General features: G+C 44.0%; 2 protein-coding genes across 2 annotated transcripts in view; both read left to right on the forward strand.

Moving 5' to 3' along the window:
• Window positions 1-15,113, forward strand: part of tab1 (TGF-beta activated kinase 1/MAP3K7 binding protein 1) — a 41,084-nt gene extending 25,971 nt beyond the window's left edge. The window contains exons 11-12 of the mRNA XM_040003908.1: window positions 878-9,254; window positions 14,622-15,113. Coding sequence (XP_039859842.1) covers window positions 878-1,103 — 226 coding nt within the window. The 3' untranslated portion in view covers window positions 1,104-9,254; window positions 14,622-15,113. The remainder of the gene's footprint in view (window positions 1-877; window positions 9,255-14,621) is intronic.
• Window positions 15,114-15,229: 116 nt separating this feature from the next.
• mgat3b (beta-1,4-mannosyl-glycoprotein 4-beta-N-acetylglucosaminyltransferase b) overlaps window positions 15,230-20,250 on the forward strand; it is a 53,314-nt gene continuing 48,293 nt past the window's right edge. The window contains exon 1 of the mRNA XM_040003907.1: window positions 15,230-15,357. The gene's annotated coding sequence lies outside the window, so the exon portion shown is untranslated. The remainder of the gene's footprint in view (window positions 15,358-20,250) is intronic.

Genomic DNA, 20,250 nt, shown 5'->3' on the forward strand with positions numbered 1-20,250 from the left:
ATAACTGACAGTGGTAATACATGTTATTGACGTTTATGACTTAGATCTGCACTCTGCCCTAAAACGTTCTTGTTGAGCCACAGAGGCTATTTTTTCTCCTCATGTAAAACTCTTTTGCTGTGTGCATAGGTGGTAATTGTGCTTTGTTAATTATATATGTGCTTACTGGAATGCATGGATGATTGACAGCCTCTCCTAGCATACCTGAAGTGTGCACTTGCCTTGTCAGACTACTTGCTCAAAACCGCCTGCTTTATAAAGTGAGCGAGCATGAAGAGCTCTCTGTGTGCGAGTGCATTTCCTAAACGTTCCCGCTGCTTTGATTGATACAAGTGCACGTTTTGATTCTTCCCTTTGCATCGTCGTCCTCCAAGATTGTTTCTTCAGCTCTTCTTCCTCTATGATTTCCACTCTGCTCCCGTCTGTCACTCGCCGTCTGACTCACAGCCATATTTCTCTTCCTCTTGGTTCCCAACTTGCCAATATCCATCCTGCGCCCTTCACTGTGTCCTTGCCTCTCCGTTTTCCGCTCCTGCAGCACGTTTCACCCCACTACCAGCCAAGCTTCCGTCAACATCCTACAGCCCATAATTGAACTCCCTCTTTCCCCTCTTTTTCCCCTCTCGCCCCTTCCCCCCCTTCCCTCCTCCACCTCCCTCCTTTCTCTTTCCACCATGCCTCGTCCTGCTCGGCCTCTCCCTTCATCCACCTCTCTCCTTTGTCTCTCCACTCGTGACATGGACCTCTTCCCCTCCTCTTGGTGCTTCTCATCCTCTTCCTCCTCTATTCCAACCCTCATACCTGTGTCTTCCTCTTCCCTCATCCTCTCCAACCACCCACCTTTCTCCTCCTCCTTCTGCTCCTCCACGCTCCCCAGCAGTCAGAGCCCCACAGCCACTCTGCAGTCCACCAACACCCAGACGCAGAGCTCCAGCTCCAGCTCAGGAGATGGAAGCCTGTTCCGCCAGAGAGGGAGTCAAGCGGCGCAGCCTGACGAGACGGGCAGGGTCCCACCCTACGTGGACTTCAGTCAGTTTTACCGACTGTGGGGGAGCGACCATGGCGATGGCCAGAGCATGCAAGGAGGCTTGGGACCGCAGTGAGACCCACTGGAGTTTCCAGCAAAGCTGACACATGGATTTTTAAAGGGACAAAGATTTAGGGACGTGATGGGACGTCTTATAATATGCTGTTAATGTAATGTTACTACATATAAGTGACCTAAAGGTGCATGGGGATGAACTTCTCAACAGAAGTTGAAGACAATGAAATGCTGGGAAAACATTGTCACTTCACTCCAAATTGATGTTTGGTCATTTGTAAAAGACAAAGGTGAGTGAGTGAATCCATGTAATCCAGATTGACAAAATTATTTTCAGATGTAAAGGCACCAAAAGGGGAATCTCATGGACTGGGGAGCTTGTGGAGCTGTGAGTTATTATATACTGTAAGGCCTTAAAACTGAATAAATGAATGCTTTATAAAGTACTGTTTAAGTTGTAATGACAGTATATCTCCAGATTAATTCCCATCAGCTTTCATTTTCCCAAAGAGTTCTTCAATAATTCGTTGCTTTGACGTCCTGACCTTCGTTAAAGACCTCAACGGTCTGCTTATATGGTTGTTATGGCAGCAACTAATGTAACTAGCGGTCACACTGCATCATTGTGTTGTCATTTCCACACAGCCCAGAGGTCTATTCAGGGATTGACAGTTTAGAATATAAACACAACATGTACAGCAGGGCTTATTAGGGATTTCATTATGATATTACAACCAGCTACCAGCTGGGACTGAAGCTGGTAATAAATAACTTGCTTTAAAGTGGATCTATGATGCTTTTTATCTACCACGAGTACTTAAAGTTGTGACGCTGTGTAAGATGTAAATAAAGATGAATGAATTTGGAAATGTCATAGACCCATATTTTATCACAATAGAACACAGTAAAAAATATCAACTGTTTCAACTGAAAAAAGATAATTACCATTTTAGAAAAAATCTTAGCTCAATTTGGATTTGATGGCAGGGCCATGTTCACCACTGTGTAGCATCTGTTCTTTTGACAGCAGACCCTAAATTTTGGAAAACTGAGGAGAGCAGCTGGACTTCTGGCAGACGAATATTTGTCCCATTCTTGTCTGATGGAGGATTCCAGCTCGGGTCTGCTTTGTTCTGTTTTGTTTGATCATGTGCCACTTGATTGCTGATGAAAGGTCAGCACCCAAACTCATCTACTACAAAGCCATAGCGTTCCAATGGCTGCAGTTTTGCATTGTCTTTCTGAACCACACAGTCCTTCCCTGAAAAAGGGGGTCTGGATGGGACCATATGGTGCTCTAGAACTGAGCACTGGTAACAAGTAGATATTGTATCTGACCTCAGAACAGTTGTCTGCTTGGCCTGAGTCCATTTTAAATGAGCTTTGGCCCAGAGAAGACAGCAGTGTTTCTGGATCACGTTCACATATGGCTTCTCTGCCTGACAGAGCTTTAACCTGCATTTGTGGATGGCACAGTGAACTGTGTCCACAGGCAGTGACTTCTGGAAGTGTTCCTCAGCTCGTGCCAGTTTTATTGCAGTGCCAAAGATCAGACATTTGGTATCGTTTTGGCCTTGACCCTTGCACACAGAGATTTCTCAAGGTGTTCTGATTCTTGTGATGATATTATGTACTATAAATCATGAGATACTAAAAATCCTCACAGGTTGACAATCATCTGAAATTTTTTTTCTCAAGATGATGCAAATGCAGGTGAACCTCTGCCTCTCTAAGACTCTTTGTACCAAACCATGTTTCTGACCTGTTGGCAAATAACCAAATTAGCTGTAAAATATTCCTCCAAGCTTTTTACTCTCACTTTGACAACGTTTGTTGCCCAACCTTTTTAACCTTTTTGCTGCAATCAAATTTAAACTAAGCTAATAGAGGTTTTTTTAGATATATATATATATATATAAAAGGTTGTTTTTCCTCAGTTCAAACATTCAATTTGTTTTCTGTGTTCTGTGGTTAATGAAAATACTGGTTTATGAGATTTGCTAAACATTGCTTTCTGTTATTGTTTACATTACAGACAGTATCCCAACTTTTTGGGTTTGTGTGTGTATGTACGCACATTTTTAAAATGCAGGATACACGAGTTTCTAATAATGAGGCCCCTGTATGTGTCAGTTACTGACAACTGTTGCTAACAACCAAAGCTCTTTAGCATCAGCCATGAGCACATTTAGTGGTGATGTATTTTAAGACACGCTTTATGTATGAGAAATAGGTAAGCTGGACCATAATTACAGTTTTGAGTCTCGGATACGAAGTGTGGGCCGCTCCATCAACATGACAAGGAACAGGAAGATCCCTGACTCTCCAGCAGCTTCGTGGGACATTGATAGATGGTGGGCATAGTGACTGTAGAAGCAGCACACTGTGCTCGCAGTGCATTGAAGTAAACACTGATGTGCAGCGGTGTGATAGGTAAGGCTGGGGAGGATCTAGAAGAAGAGCTTAGTGAGATTAGTGGAGTAAATGGAGCCATCCATAAAAGTCAAACTGAGCCATTGCTCTTTGCTTTATTGTCCCGTGTCGCCATGATGTCAGACTAAACAATAAGACGTTGCTTGCAAACCTGAAAGTTTAAAATTAAAATGTTCATCTTAATCCAACACTGTTGGAAATCTTTTTTTTTTTCTCCATCTGCTTTGTATTTCGGGATATGCAGACACTTGGCTGACTGCAACTCTGCGTGCCTCTGATTTCCTGTTTTACAAAATTACTTTCAGAGAGCGGGAGGGGCTCTTCGAGCCGAGAAAAGCTTCACATTCTTTCACATATTCTGTCAGTGTCAGATGTACAAATATGCAAACTGTAACTGCGCGGCACTCTGGGGTACCGAGGCCGTGAACCCTTTCCCAGAGAGTCTTACCTAATAGCTGAAAATTCTCCAGCTAGGAGACTTGAAATGTCTTAACGTTGTGTCGTTGTGCGAGTCTGATAGAATTAAAAACGTTAGTACATTTATCATCATGCAGCTTATTTTGCACAGCCCCCCTTCTTGGAAGTCAGGATGTTATCTCTGCCTAAATTAACTTCACACTGTTATGAAGCTCTAATTGGTTTAATCAGAGAAGTGATTAAAACACGAAGAAGCAATAAATGGAAGAAGAATCGTGTCGCATTAAACCCTCAAGTCACAAGTTCAAACTGTACCGCAGCAGAGTGCTCGGTATCAAAGCCAACGCAGGAATGTTGCTAATTGCTCGTTTAAAAGCTCATTTTCATGGAAATGTAAAAACTTCAAGCTGGCAATGAGACTTCTAAATGATCTTCACTGCACTCTGCTTGAAGCCTCTGTTTGTTCTTATGGATGCACTTTGAAAGCTTTGCTCACATAGCAGTCAACAAATATCTGCTCAGCTTTCCATTCACGTCGATCAAAGCCCCAAAAGTCCTGTAGGAGGGTCCGGTTTTATGTGTATAAAGCCAAATCACATCAACAGTCGCCTCAAGGGCTCAGAGAGGGGCAGCCATGTGCCACGACTGGTTTGGGTCCTCGTCAGAGAGGTGATTCGGACGCTAACATTAAATGAAATCCTGACTGGAGGGGCCATATCAGTGCAAAACTAAGCAGGTGTACACGCCTCGCTAATGAAGTGCTGACTGACTTTAGGAACTCTTTAACAAATATTATTTTCTTCCATGTTAAATATAGTTATACAACTGCCATACCTATTGTATGAAAAGTGTTTTGGCTTTGACTAGTGAGTAGTTAAATATAAACTCACTGGCCAATGTTGGATCAGACCAAGCATCAGAAAAAAAGTGATTTAAGTGATTTTGCATCTGACATGGTTGTTGGTGCCAGAGTAGCTGGTCTGAGTATTTCAGGAACTGGGATTTCCAATCACAGCTGTATCTAGAGTTTACAGAGAATAGTAAATAATTCTGGAAATATGCAGCAAGGGGCATTTCTCTTAGTAAGAATGTTTTGTTGATGGCAGAGGTCAGAGGAGAGTAGCTAGAGAGGAAGGAACAGTAACTCAAATGACCACTCTTTACAACAGCTGAAGACCACAACCCGGTGGCAATTACATAGCATCAACTCAGTGCATTTATACATGTAGAGCAGCAGAAAACTGGTGCTACGATTCACACAGCCTCACCAAAATTGAACAACAGATCAGAAAAATGTCGTCTGGTCTTATGAGTCTCCTGAGCTGCTGCAACACTCAGATATCAGGAGCAGAATTAGGTGTAAATAACATAAAGGCATTAATCCAGCCTGTTTTGTATCAGTGATTCAGGCTGTAATGGTCTGGGGGATATTTTCGTGGTACACTGTGGGCCTCTTAATGCTACATCATTTGAACACCACAGCCTATCTGAGTGTTGCTACTGACCATCTTCTGATGGCTGCTTTCAGCAGGATAACACACCGTTGTCACAAAGCTCAAATCATCTCTGAGTGGTTTCTTAAACATGACGCTGACTTCACTGTGCTCAAATGACCTCGACAATCACCATATCCCAGTACAACAGAGCACCGATGGGAACAGGAGATTCACATCTGCAGCAACTGTGTGATCCTATCATGTCAATATGGATGAAAGTCTCTACGAGATGTTTCCAGGACTGTTTCCAAGAACCGAGGCAGTTCTGAAGGCACTAGTGAGGTGCACCTAATGAAGTGGCCATTTCTTCTTCCTATCATATATCTCTGACAAAAAAAATGGTTTTCTAAATTTATGTATAAGGTTACAACAAAGACCCACTTCATGAATTCATATCTGACTAATGGTCACATGTCAACTTCCTGTAACACAACCTTCTGGTCCGCAGATTTTTACACGCCGTTATAGATTAGAAAACAAGCTTTCCCGATTCACCACTTAAAATTATGAATCAAACCGCAGACATATATTGATTATGTACATTGATTACTTTGCAGCCAACCTTTAAAACTCTTGCTTTGTCTTCCAGATGATTCTTACACTCCCTGTACTTGCACATTTTAATTTGTTAATGCTAATAAAGTTATTGATTTTCTTCGCCGGAGGAGTGCATGCTGATATCTTTGGTGGGAAAAAAAAAACTTGCATGCTTTTTCTGAATAATTTTCCTCTTCTTGGCTCTTGTTTTTCTTCCATCTTCAATCACAATTAGCTCAGCGAATGTAATCCAAACAAATTTCAGTTTCTTTGTGGCCGGGATCTCAATAGATTCCTCGTGTGGACTTTCGGACTCTGGACGAGCTTCATTCTTCATTTCATGCCATGAGTGTTATTGGCATTTTGCTACTTTACTATACAATCAACCATTTTTATTTATTTATTTATTTATTTTGAATGTCAGACCCACATCACAGTGCATACTGTGTCCCTTTTGCTGCCGCTGCTTTGCTGAAGAAGCAACGTACTGTGTCGTGTAAAATATGACCGACTGTGTTGTTTGATGCGGTTGCAGGATGAGCCAGATGTAGGCATGTGTGGCCTTGGAGGATGACAGCTGTTCCTTTCTGAAATAATTCATCCACTTTTTTCTCAGCATATATAAGCAATATTTGTCTGCTTTAGTGACCCAAGGTTAGCTCCTTGTTGTCGAGTTTCTAATGTCTAGGTCTTAGCCCAGCTGTACCTGTGAGTCTTGGGGTGACAGTAGCAGGGTCTTATACACCCATGTTTTATTAATTGTCGACTATAATAGAACAAATTTGTCAAATTTTTCATTTGATGGTGGGCCAAATTGTTGAAAGTTAACCCCAGGACTCTTCTACTCCAAAGCCATGCTTTTATATGAGATGCAGCATGTGGTTTTGTTATTGTCTTACTTAAGACTTCACAAGGCCCACCCTGTAAGAGACATCATCTGGATGGGAGCAAATGTTGCTCTAAAACCTGTTTATGCCTTTCAGCAATGATGGTGCCTTTCCAGATATACAAGCTGATGGAAGCGTTTCAGAAATGACCTCGGATAACAAGCCTAATTTCCATGTTCCCAGGAAATAATTTCACAATTTATTCATCTAACTAGAGTTTTCCCCTTTGCTTCAGTCCATTTTAGATGAGCTTTGGCCCAGAGGAGACAGCGGGGTTACTGCATCGTATTAACATAGGGCTTCTTCTTTGCATCACAGAGCTTTAACCTGCATTTCTGGGTGGCACCACAAACTTTGTCACAGAATAATGCCTGTTTTTACAAAGATCACAGGCAGAGATCGTATTTTGGCACTATTTGTCTCTTTCACAGAGATTTCTCCACATTCTGTGAATCTTTTGATGATATTATGTATTGCAGATGATATTCAGTGTCTTCACTTGCAGAAGAAATATGTTCCACCCTTTGTAGAGAGTTTTGAACAGAGGTGAACCTCTTCCCATCTTTACTTCTGAGAAACTGTCCTTCTCTTAGATGCTCTTTTTATACCCAATCATGTGATTGACTAAGAACCTAATTATGCTTGTGTAGCAACATTAAAGCCAGAGAGCAGCAGAATGTGGGGACGCTTAAGAAAGCGAAGAGAAATCGATGTTTCAAAGCTGAATTCTATTAAAGTTTATAAAAATGCTTTTAAAGGCACAGAAACCTTATTAAGGAAACGCATAACGTGTTAAAACACAGATGTACATGAACAGATTGTGTAACCGGACCTCGTTTTAATCTGTAGTTAAATCAACTTTAAACTATGAAGCAGCAGGTCACAAAAAACAGGAAAAACTTGTAGAACATTGAGCCATGATTCATCAGTCTATTATTGTCAACACCTTGTTTCTATTGAAAGCTCTGTGTGTAAAAAGTGGAGCCATTGAGGAAATGACTTTAGTCTGCATTCTTTTTTATACCAAGAGGGAGGCGATTCCTCTGGATAATAAAGAAAAAGGTTTTATAGACATTTATGGTAAAACAAGCCTTTGACTCCCTTTTTATGAGGTAAGGTAGGCAAGTCAGTCATTTCTGCACTGGCTCCATTTTTCCCTCCATCCTTTACATACAGAGTTTTTGGAGGTTTATTCTTTTTAAACTGTCAGTGTGAACAGGTGTCTGCATACAAGTTTTACTTCAAGTAATCTCAGCAATTCGACATAAAGATATGTGCAGTGCTTACGCCGTTATCTTAAAAACAAACCTTTTCAAGATCATCTGATAAAAGTCAGTCAAAAGTGCTGCAAAAAAAACAAGGTGTTGACATGTTTTTGAGTCAAAATACGTGACAATCGATAGTTTTTTGTGTTATTTTTGTGTTGTTGTTTTTATGATTCCTGCAGCAGTAGCTTAACGTTGATTTAACTACAGATAAAAATGAGGTCAGGCTAGCCCATCTGTTCATGTACGTCAGTGTGCGTTTGCTTAATAAGGTTGCTGTGCTTTTAAAAGCTTTTTTAAAAAAATTCTAGTAGAATTAAAAAAAAATTGCTTTGAAACATAAATTTCTCTTCTCTTAAGCTTCTCCACGTGCTGCTGTTTCTCTGGCTTTAATTTTGCTGTTCCTATCAAAAAGTCCATCAGATGGCAATGTGGAACCAGTTTCCCCAAATCTCACAAGGCTATCGTCGAGTATCTTCAACTTTATACACAATTTCCGTTCAGCAGGATCCATAGTGTGACCTAAAGTTTCTGACAGCCAGTATTAATAGAATAGAATAATCCTTTAATTGTCCCACAAGGGGAAATTTGGTTGTAACAGCAGCAAGAAACATACAAACAAACAGGACACAAGACACAGAACAGAAACATACACAATTTTTACATATTTACATCAAGGTTGCCAAAAACAGAGTACTGTAAAATTAAATGAAGTTAAGAGGCAAACCCTGGTTATAGTGTGAGTCTGTTGATAACCATTAACCATTGTGCAGTAGATCAAATATGTTTTCAACCCTCTTCTTTCTGTAATTCAGCATTTAAAAAAAAAAAATAGAAGAGCAGTAACTGTCACCACAGCTCATCATACTGTGTCCTCAGGTTTTGTTAACATTCTCAGGCATGGTGTTAAACAGTGACTTGATAGATCATCACCACGTGGGTGTGTTTAGGGCGTAAGCAAAACCACTGGAGTGTAATATTTTCTGTACTTTGTGACCAAGGAGATTGCAGAATGCTGTGTTTGTTCAGCCCACGCTCACCTGATACTTCTCACCTTTAATGGAAGAGCTCATTACCTGCCTGGAAAAAAAAAAAGAGAGCACAACAGACAGGACGCTGTCTACCTGATCCTGGACCGCTGACTGTGGCTGCGAGAGGCAGGAGAAAACTGGGAAAGGTAAACATGCACCACTTTAATATTTAAAAACGCCGCAAACTGAAATATCTATGTGGAGGAAAAGCGGAGAGCTGTTAGTCCGTGTGTGTAAAAAGATGCAGCCGTGACAGCACGTCTGCCACTATTTTGATAGCGTGAGAAAGTCCTGTGGTTTTTATTCTGTCAAGCATTTTGAAATGCTTCCTGTGTGCTGTAATGAAGTCTGACACTTTTGTCTCTCAGAGTAAACGACACAGCAAAACCTGCTCGTTCAGAGTGTGCTGATGAACACAAAGGGGGAAAAGTCACTGGAAGTATGGAAGAGCAGAAATTAGACCTCAGTTTCTCTTTCCGCCCTTTTGTCTCCCCACTTGTAACGTTTCCCTCGTAATCAAACACCCCCGAGCAATAGTGATAAGCAAGCGCAGGAAGCGTTTCCCAGTCAGCAGTAATCTCCTACACATTGAACACATTACAAATCCACCTACAGATGACTGACTTCCAGGTTTTACGGGACCCTAACCACACCCCGGCTCCATGAAAAAAACAGAAGCAATTAAATGCTTCTCTTCCTGTCTCATAAAGCATTGATCTTTCCCTTGTATTTGGTTTACACACTATATCCGTCTGGAAAGTCCAGTGCTCTCGCTCTGTCTCCATATCCAGATTCCTGTCGCCCTAAAATTGTATCCAAGGAAAACTTGGAACAAAGGTGTCATCTGAGAAGAGTCTTTTGCTGAATATTTTATCCTGCGTGTGTTGCCTTGGGTGCAGACATTCTAGGAAACTTCTGTGAAAATGAGATGCGTGTTGAGAACTGGATCTTTGTTTGTCCCGTTTCTTTTAAACTGAGGCTTTTCTGGCTTTTCTATATTTACAGAGACTGTTTTGTTCCAGTTTCATGAACCGTTTAAATCTGCTGGTATAAAGGTGTGATTGTGTTCTGGATGTGAGATGGAGATTAAATGACTATCTGGTTCACCCGGTAGATTTTCCTCTGGAAAGGCACGCTGGTGTTTCTCCTGTTCTGTGCTCATGTTAGAGCCCTGAACGCGTTCCGTTACATGCAGAACTTCCTAACATCGACCAGGATAGCAGTGACCTGGTTTGGTTCACACTTCTCACTTATTTTCGGAAAGCTGAAAGGAATTATTAACAACTATAAGGCCAAAAGATAACATCTCATAGTTCCTGAAAACACTTGTTTCATTCATGGCTTAAAACAGAACCTAACCATACCAGCTTTTCCAGCGACTTGCAGAAAGTAACCAGGGTAACACAGTTTTGCTGATGTTACAAGGTAAGGCACAAGGGTCAAGACATATATATGTTTTTCCAGAGACAGTTTTAGTGCAGTGAGCATAAAATAATCCCTGAAACCAGCCAACGTACCCATGATTGACCCAGATGAATCAGAGGGTGTAGCTTTGGGTACTTTAACAGAAGCTATGACCCCGACAGCAGAGTGACAGTATGTGTCAGATCTGATTTGGCTCTAGCTATCATTAAAAGCATCTTCATAATCCTGCTTTGTGAGACAGGACAGACTTCTGGTGTGAGCCATAAAATTATAAAAAAGTGTCGCACTCAGACTGCTGACAGGCTGATATCAATATTTAAAGTGCAGACACAGTGTAGGTCTCTAAGCCCCCTCCCCCCACCCCACCGTGGCTGCTGATTGCTCAGAGGGTGAACAAAGTGAGGCTTTGAGGTTGAAGATCTCAGGCTGTTATGAGGGATGTTACGCTCTAGGGGGCTTAGCATCCAGCTGTATTTACTGTATCACTAATAAGCAGAGATGTTGCCAACTTCACTGGCTTACTGATGCAGACACTTGTTAAAAAGCAATGGATCACAGGCTATTTAAAATCTGAACCATATCACAGCTGCCAAATAATGAGCATCTAGACTCCTTGAGCTCCCTCGAGACCCGAGTCTCAGAAAAAGGGACTCAAGTGTAACCTGAAACTAAAATGGAAACGGGTGAAGTCACACAAAGTTGGGGAGATATGTAAATCCTTTGTTACACCTGCTAGCTCCAGGCAGATGTACAAAGGATGAAATACTAGCTGACTTTAGATCTCTCAGGTGTTCCTTTCAAAACCCCTGGACTAAATTTGTGAAGGACAGCGGGCTTCGTTTATCCACATGAAGTAGAAACCAGAGGGCAGCTTCTGATGCTTGACAGCATCTGTTTGTATAAAAACGTTTGCATGATCAACTCATTGAGCCTCTTATTATTGTAACTCACAGCTTCGATTGCTGTAAGGCATCTACACACCGGACGTGTAAGATTCATGAGAAAATTCATGGGTTCAAAATATTTTTCTGACTCACCTGTTGTTAATGCAGCTGTTTACACCCACTGAGTAAACCTTTCCAATTTTTCACATGCAAATAAAAAGATCTGACCAATCAGATCACTGCAATCTGGCAGTGACTGGCAACAAGTGGACTCGTAGATCAAAGTGCACACTGCTACTTATATAGACATAAAATAATACTGTTTTACCCGTGACGCACAGCCAGGCGCTGCTCTCTGGTCAATCAGCTCTCTACCTGCTCTGGTGCTAACTCTGATAACAACAGCTCAAACTACCTCACTGACATTCTGATTTATGACTCTTTCTAAACACGCTTGGCGTGTGAAGGTCTTTAGGCTACAGATCTACATTGAAGCGATGGCGGTCTCGGGTACTGAGGCAAACTTGTGCAACGTGAGCTTGTAATGTGCACATTAGGTGCATTAGGAATCACTTCCCCTGTTTCTGTCAGTCTTGAAAAGAACAAGCAGAGATGTTCTTTCTTCTTTAAGCAAGAGGCTTTCGGGCCTGGTCTCACTGCATGACTTCAGTGAAACCCTGAGTTAAGTTAAGCAATGTGACAAAGAGTAACATTCACCCCTCAGAGGTTGTTTCCTTTTAAGGGTCGGTGCAGTTTATTGTTCCAGTTTATTCAAGCATGCATAGCCACAAATAGCATGAATAGTCCTCCACCCTTTGCCACAGGCACTAGGAGGACACAAGTCGGTAGACATGTTAGAACAATAACCAGCTTATTACAGATAGCCATTAATTTTTGCTAGATTAACTCTTACGCTTCACGCTGTGTGCATGCAGGAATTTGACTTTTTCTCCAAAAAAACCATTTGTGTTTGTTTGAGATTTACTTTGGTAAGCTAATTAAACCAATGGAAACTTTAGATATATATATTTTTTTTTTATTAGTTTTAATTCTCTCTCTGAATTTTCTTATTTTTTTGGCATGTAATGTGTCTTACTAGAGACGTGGGGATAAGGGAGGGGCTCGACATGCAACGCTTGTCCACACTTGTTCGGTACCAGAGCCACGATGTTAGTAAAGTACAAACTATGAAGACTGTAGCTGACGATAACAATGGAGATACAGACTCACACTTTGTGTGCTTATTCTGACTACATCTGTCATTTCTTGGTGCAGAATAACTGAGGATGAAACAACTTTAGCTTCTGCCTGGACTCTCTTGCGTGGCACAGAGTAATCACAAAACCAGATAGACATGCTTTTGTTACATACTAGCGTAGAACATAATCGTGTCATTTAAAAGAATGTTAATGATACACACCAGTGTTTGCACACTCCAGCTCTCAGCAGATGCTAGACATTGCATTTGTTCGCCTGCTGATAGTCATGGTAGCAGACACTCTCTCCTCCTACCTATGCTCATATCCTGAGTGTAATTCATTTGCCATAAAGGGATAAAGAAACATAATCAGCACACTTACATTAAATCTGACCTGAAGCATTATTATTAAAGGGATTTTCAGAAAAAGAAATACATCACCCCACGCCTTCAGCTCTTCCTCGTTTACTGCAGTTAAAATGGTGGAAACTTATATTTAACATACATCAAATTTGAAGTTTTGAAGTCTGCATATGTGCAAGCTGTGGCGTATAGAGGACGCAGAACACTAAATCAGAAGTGAGCCTTTGTTGTAGCTGATAGATATACCCAAAAAAATACACAAAGTCTACATAATATCTAAACATTGCCAAAACAAAGAAAAAAAACAAGAAGACCAACAGAAATGTGCAATCTACACAGGCAGAATGAGCACAGAGGTAGCGATCAGCCAGAAGAAAGGAAGAGCACGACAAACACATGGGGAAGGGAATTCAGGATGCACGCACACGAAACACAGGTGCATGCAATGAGCAACAGGTGGAAGCAATCAGGGAATCAGGGGCCAGACAGGAAGTACCAGTAACGGTAACCTCCAAAATAAAACAGGAAGCCAACAAAAGTGACTGATAGAATAACTTTGGAGACAAAGAGGGACAATTGGAAGCAATGGGGAGATTGCTGCTACTCCTTCTACTACTACTAATAGTAAACATTATAATAATAAAAGGCAGTAGAATTAGAAATTAAAAGAAAACAAGCCAGGGCGAAGGCAGGGATTCAAAAAACAGAGTAGAAATAGTTACGGGTGAAAATAGCCTCTACGGATTAAAAATGGTGTGTGTGTGTGTGTGTGTGTGTGTGTGTGTGTGTGTGTGTGTGTGTGTGTGTGTGAAGGCAGGTGACACTGGGCAGTGTAGTGTGCAGGTTTACATCCAGCTCTGCACTTAATGGTGCCTAAAGAGCCAAATATGGATTTGTCATAGCAGCAAAGCGGCCGTTCAGCTATCTAAACACATGTGTAATGGATAGTATTATACTGAACTGGGCCAGCATTTTAACCCGCTCGTGACAGAAAATCACATGTTATTACTTTAAAAAAAATACTAAAACTGAGAGAAAAATTCCCTGTGTTCCACTTTTTCCACTATTTACACATAACCAGCTCCTAGTTCAATAACACTGAACGAATATAAGAGCTGCACCGTTTGCGTTTAACTGAAGGGCAGCATTGCCCGAGGTGAGCTCCGAGTTACAACCTGCTATTTCTCTGGCGCCCCCTTCAGGACATACATCACATTGCCTGAGCAGCAGTCGGTGTGTGTGTCTCCTCACACTGTATCCGTGCAACAGGGTCTGGTGTGCCTCACGGGGTCCCTGCTATATGGACATACAGTTTTCTTGCAGTTCTGCAGAAAAAAAAGGGGGTAGTGTCTTAAATACAGGCAGCGTTTACAGGCGAGCTCTGCGTGGATCACAGGTGAGGTCACAGCAATAACAGTCTTATATGTTCCAGCCGCTGCACGGTCATATCTCATTTTTCATATCTCATGATGGCGCCCCCTCCGTCCCGCTGATAAGCAGCATAACGGGGGGAGGAGCTCTCTCCTCACGGGGCTCCTCCTTCCGCTCCCTTAGTTTTCTTCCACTTGCTCCCCCCCAACGCCACCCACCCCCCCTACACACACGCACGCACACTCATCTGCACCTCCTCCTGCTCTTCGCAGCTCCGATCGAGAGGAATAGAGGGCAGATTATGAGAATATACGTGAACGCCGAGGAGTAGCGGGGTTTCTTCTCCTCCTGTGAGCGGAAAAGGCGTCGCGGAGGACGGGAGAGAGAGGGACGCATCGTGGACAGAGACCGAGGAGACGGAGGGAGGAGGCGACAGCGGCTCGTAAACACGACGGAAAACGGCGATCAGCGCGGCAGAAAGCAGCTATCACCCCCTCTATCTCCCGCCTGGCACCACCAGCACCATCGACACTGGTGACACCCCCGAGTCCCTTCGCATCATTCCGTCTCCATCCTATTTTTGTACGTTATTGCTGTTTGGCTTTTGCTTTCCGTGCCTCTGCTGTGAGTATCTGTGGGGCGAACCGCTGCTCGTGTCTGTCGGAGGAGCAGCATCAGGGGCTGAGCTAGGAGAGGAGGCTGTGAGCCATCACCCATAGGATCCCCCCGCCCACCCCCAGTCGGGTCCAGCTTGGGACGATTATCTGCACATCCGATCCGGCGGATAAAGGAAAAAAACAAAAACAGCGAAGGCGAGATGACCGCACAGTAACCCGCCTTCAGCACAGTGAGAGAGAGAGACCCCTGCCCCGGTTATCAGCCAGTCTCCAGCATCACCGATGCGATGGCATAGTGGCTTCTGCAGTGCAACCGACAGGCTCGACTCCGATCAGCAGGGCTCTCATCCACCATGACCCTCTGAAAGACATCCGGCACAGGCACAGATGGGTAAGAGATGCTCCACTCTTTTTTTTTTTTCCTGTTGTCTTTTCCCTTTATGTTGATTCCGGGATGTGGAGGTTGGGCGGGGAGTGTGCAGGGGTGGGGTGGGCAGGGGCGGGTTGTGACGTGTAGAAGACCCCTGCCATTGCACTGAGCCCAGGGTATAAGACTGCAATGTAAGAAGGTGTGTGTGTGCCCGAGTCAGGTTGTGGAAGTTGCTGAAAACAGAAGAAGACAGGAGCAGATGTGTAGACATGATTGTTCCTTACTGGGTTCATTGGAAATGTTTTGTCCTGTGTATGTTAGACTTGATGTTCAAGCACCATGACAGGCTAGTCGGTTGGCCATTCTGGGCACTGGAAGGAGATGCGAAATATGTGCAGAGATGTATCAGCCTCAAAGAAGCAGCGATACAAGATGCTAAAGACTAAAGCTGAGGCTAATCGTGCTCACGTTTCACGTCACTCGTGGTTCTAAGGGGCTCAGTGGGTTGACGGTGCACTGGAACTTTAAGGTTTTGGCATTTGATTCTCATTAAGATACATCCATTAGATTCCCAACAGTACTCTTCTTCAGGCTGTCTAAATTGTGAGGTAAAGATCGGGCAGCATTACGGAAGGAACCAAGTGGCAATCAGCTGGCAACAGAAGAACTCCTCTTAACAGGAAGAATGAGAGCGGAACCTCCGTAGAGGCTAATTTCAGCTGTTTCAAACACCTGAAACGATGGAAGCCGTGAGTCTTGTCACTGCTGCTCACAGCTCAGCGTAAAGTTCTCCCAGCACATGACCTTAGAGGTCTGAATCATCCTTTTCCAAGCAGCTGACTTCTGTTTGCGACAGCTGAGGCCTTCACTGAATAACTCTACTTTCCATGTCTCGTCAAAGTGAAACCAAAACCAGAACACAACCTCTGCTAGCTGAATTCTTTTCTAATTTCCCACAGGAGTGAGTCTGCTGCTCCCTGACTGGTGCTTTGGGATATCCAACCCTGCTGCGGTGGGGGTGCGAGTACTACGGGGTTGAATAAGCCGATCCACCATTGGCCAGGCTTTGCGTGAGCTTGATCGAAGGTTTTGACTATTAGAGTTCTGTGGAAAGAAAACAGTAAACCTCTTCCTGTTTCAATACGTCACCCGTTACTCTGGAGCATAACAATTAATCGGCTTTAGCTCCGTTAGAGACGCTCTGTGGTGCAACAATAGCAGACTGCACTACCTGGCAGATCCCAGGTGTGACTACACGAAGCGATGCGTCAGTGATGAGCACGCTCAGTCTGTTCCCCGAGGATAAAGATGCTTCTTTTGGGCTTTTTTTTTTTTACGATGTCTGTTTAGTAACGACACAAATTTGAGAAGTTCTAAGTTGGTCTAAGCAGGTCTAAGTTGAATCCACAGTGAGATAGTGGGCTAACACTTTGACTTTTCCTGGCGGCTGTTTGGTACCAGATCAGTACCTGGCAGGGTGTAAAGAGAGCAGGCAGGAAATGAATTTGAGCTAGAGAGCAGCAGGAGGTTTCTCACCATGCTTACAGCTTACAGAAGGATTTCTGCTGCTGCGGTTGTCTGCAGTTATCACGACGTGCGTTCAAATGGTCCACCGATGTCCTAACAAACATCCCCCAGCCCCACGTTTCAAACAGCAGCATCAACAAAGACAGTCTCTCACGGGAATGCTGGCCTTTTAACTTCACAGTTGATGCTGATGCTGAGAGACAGGGCCTCGTGCAAGAGTCTGTGAGGTGTGTGTGTGTGTGGTAACGGTGGTAGTGTTTGCAGGAGGAGGAGCAGAAACTGAAAGGGTTTGAAACACACTGCAGTCAGAATGAAGACGTGCAGCGAGCAAGACAGGGAGCGAACGGATGCACTGGATGACTAGTGAGGATGAGGGAATAGTACTCGGTAGGCCTGGGTGGAGAGAGGGGGGCCCTTAAAAACTGCCTGGACTCGGCAGATCCACCTGAGCCCCACAGCTGAAGCTCGCATCATTTGCCAGATTTGATTAAGAGCACACTCAAGAGATTTCTCCCGCTGTCGCTCATACGCTGTCAGTTTCTCTTCAGGTCTGCTTTACTGGCACGTATAAGAGAGAGGAAACCTCGGATAAGGGAGTCGAAAACGTGAAGCGTGCTGCGACCGTTACGGGAAAATCCTAATCTGCCAAATCTCACGTTTTGTTTTTTTTACCCTGCAAATGCAGGAACCCCTGACTTCTGTCTAACTCCTGACAAAGAGGCGAATAAGCGTTGAACCTGTCGTTTAAGGCCGCGAAACGCAGACCGACAGATGATTTGTCCTCTGTTTTTCCCAGCGGCAGCAGAAAACAAACTTCGCTGCTGGTCCCATCATCCGCCCGGTTTCTAATACGAGGAATGCTGAAGCTTTTTCAAAACGTGATCAAATTTTAGGTTATAGTACACACAAAACCTCTTCTCTGTAGTTCAATCAGCATGCATCCTTTCATCCTTTTCTCCTCTCATACAGTTTTTTCATTAATGCGTGCCCTCTATCTTCCCCCGCCACCCCCCCACAGCCTGCGACTCAGGTTGCAAGGCCGAAACAAATGGCTTTGCTGGCACACAGAGAGGCTGTCAGTTAAAATTGCCAGGGGTGATCTGGGTTTACGCGCCCAGATCAGCAGCCTTTTTCCTGTTGCACTAAATCCTGTTTTGCAGGCTCTCCCTTTTCTTTTCTTCTTTGTTCTTCCTTTTTTTGTTAGGAAATCAGCTGTTAGTGCCAACTCGCCCAAGAGTCAAATGTCTTGTAATGATAATATTGCATTGACTGCAGATCAAGTTCGAGAAGGATTTTGATGCTCTCGAATCTCAGAAGGAAACGGCAGCCTCTCCGTTGCTTCTTGAGTCAAATGCGCTGAAATTTGTAATAAGAATTTTTTTTTTTAAAAGCGAGAATGTGTGCAGGAAACGGCCACAAACCAGTCTTGTTGTTATAAGCAGATGGAGGCGGACATCTGATATCCTGCAGTGTGCGAATGCCACTGAAGGACAGCAAAAGGGCAGTGAAGACAGATTTGCATGAACGAAGGAAAATCCCAAACAAAGCAAGAGCTGGCTGACTTTTGTTCACTAGGATTGGCTTTCTAGTATTGCAGTAGAGTGGATGTAAACACGGGTAGTGCAACAACCCACAAAACACACACAAAGGAATACTATTTTCAGAATTAGGGTGGAGCCACCTGCATGTGTTGCTTTAGCTGCTGGCAGTGGGTGTGCCCAACAGGTGTGATCATGTTAGTGGCAATCAGTCGCTCACAACCCAAGCTAACAGAGCTTTGATTAGCACTCAGCATGAACCAGGCCAGCTGCCTGCTGCCAGCTCTGTTCATGCGCTAACTCGCCGCCACCATCGTCACTTCCTGATGCCCAACAGCTGGCTGCACATGCAGCTACTTCGACCTCTTGTTTTGTTTTTTTCACAGATTGCTTGAAAAGTTCCGCTTTTCTTGGGTTTCAGCCTAAGAAGTGAAAGCAAAAAGTGACAAATTCACAGTTCAGCGTGACCGTGTGTGAGGGCACAGAGCGGGTTGAGGTAAGAAGCCTGAAAAATGTTTGTGTGAATCCCTCCTCAGGGCCCCTTTTTAAAGTGGCCTGCAAGGTGGACCTTGGGTCCAGAATGTTGCGCCGTTTAAGCAGAGCTGTTTTCAAAGTGATCTGAAACGGGTCTTGAAGGGATCTTTGAGAAACGTGTGCATGTGCAGTGAGGGATGAAGTGAGAAGTGTCAAAAGTGGTAACCAAAAAGTGTTGCAACTGAAACTAGTTCTGCTTCTGGAGCATGCAGTTTTAGCCCGTGCCACATTTTCTGCACGCTCCTGAAGTGGAACAGTTGTAGCCCGGTTCAGCAGCTGCTGGATGAATGTAAATGGATCCCGGTCGCCATCACTCGTTTGGGGGAAGCAAGTTTCCTGCTGAGCGGGTTTAAAATGGAGAACGATGTTGAAGGGAATGTAAAGGATGACTGGCTCCTGCTTAGAGTAACTCTAGCTCACCTCCACACTGAGGAGTGCTGCTGATGAAACTGGAGCTGAGGGAAGCCGAATTATGCTGGAGGCCACGTTGGTCCCTGCAGTTACTGCTAACATGATCTTTATTCCGTTTGTTGTGAGTGCGTTGTTTTCAGTGCTGAGGCACTAAAGCAGTTAGAAGCCATTGTCTCCTCCAGCCGGGGGGTAAACGACTCAGCAACATGGCAGGAAAAGCTTCAAAATAATCAGTGTAAATGTACCTGGATCATACAATATCTATGTTGCATCATTACCGCCGTGGCTGTAATCTGTGCTGTGCACAAGCTGGGGTCGTCCCAGCTTCCAGGATGTGAAGATCGTACTGAGCTCACCCCACTAGCAGGTTACGTGCACAGCTTGCCTCTGCTGCTGCTGGGGGAATTGAGCTGTGTTCCACCTCTGATCTGGCATCTGTAGACAAACACACACACTCGCTCACTGGGCTGGGCCTGCTGGCTGTGCTCCCACTATTCCTGGAGAGAGTCGGTCTGACAAACACATACATCTCTTTCCTTGTTTGACATCTTATTTCAAGCCGTGTGCATACAGACCCTGCCCTAGAAAAGACTGAGCGTTGCGTGAAACGTGGATAAAAAAGGAGAGCGCTGATTTGGAATCCCTCTCATGTGTTTATCCAGTGTAATCTAATCCAGATCTCCTGCACATACCTGCATCATGATCAGCCCCTTCTGCCCACATGTGCTGCAGGATCAAGTGTTTAAAGACAGCACTCGGGAAGGTGCACCCCCCCCACCTCGCCTTAGGCTTGAGTGTTCCCAGTCCTCATTAGACGGTCGGGGAGTGTTTGATGCCTGGATGAACGAACAGCTACAGAGTTTTCCCGCCACTTACCCGCTGTCACGCGACGAGCTGCGCTGAT

Source organism: Simochromis diagramma, unplaced genomic scaffold (genome assembly GCF_900408965.1).
Source record: "Simochromis diagramma unplaced genomic scaffold, fSimDia1.1 OVJJ01000325.1, whole genome shotgun sequence".
NCBI lineage: Eukaryota > Metazoa > Chordata > Actinopteri > Cichliformes > Cichlidae > Simochromis > Simochromis diagramma.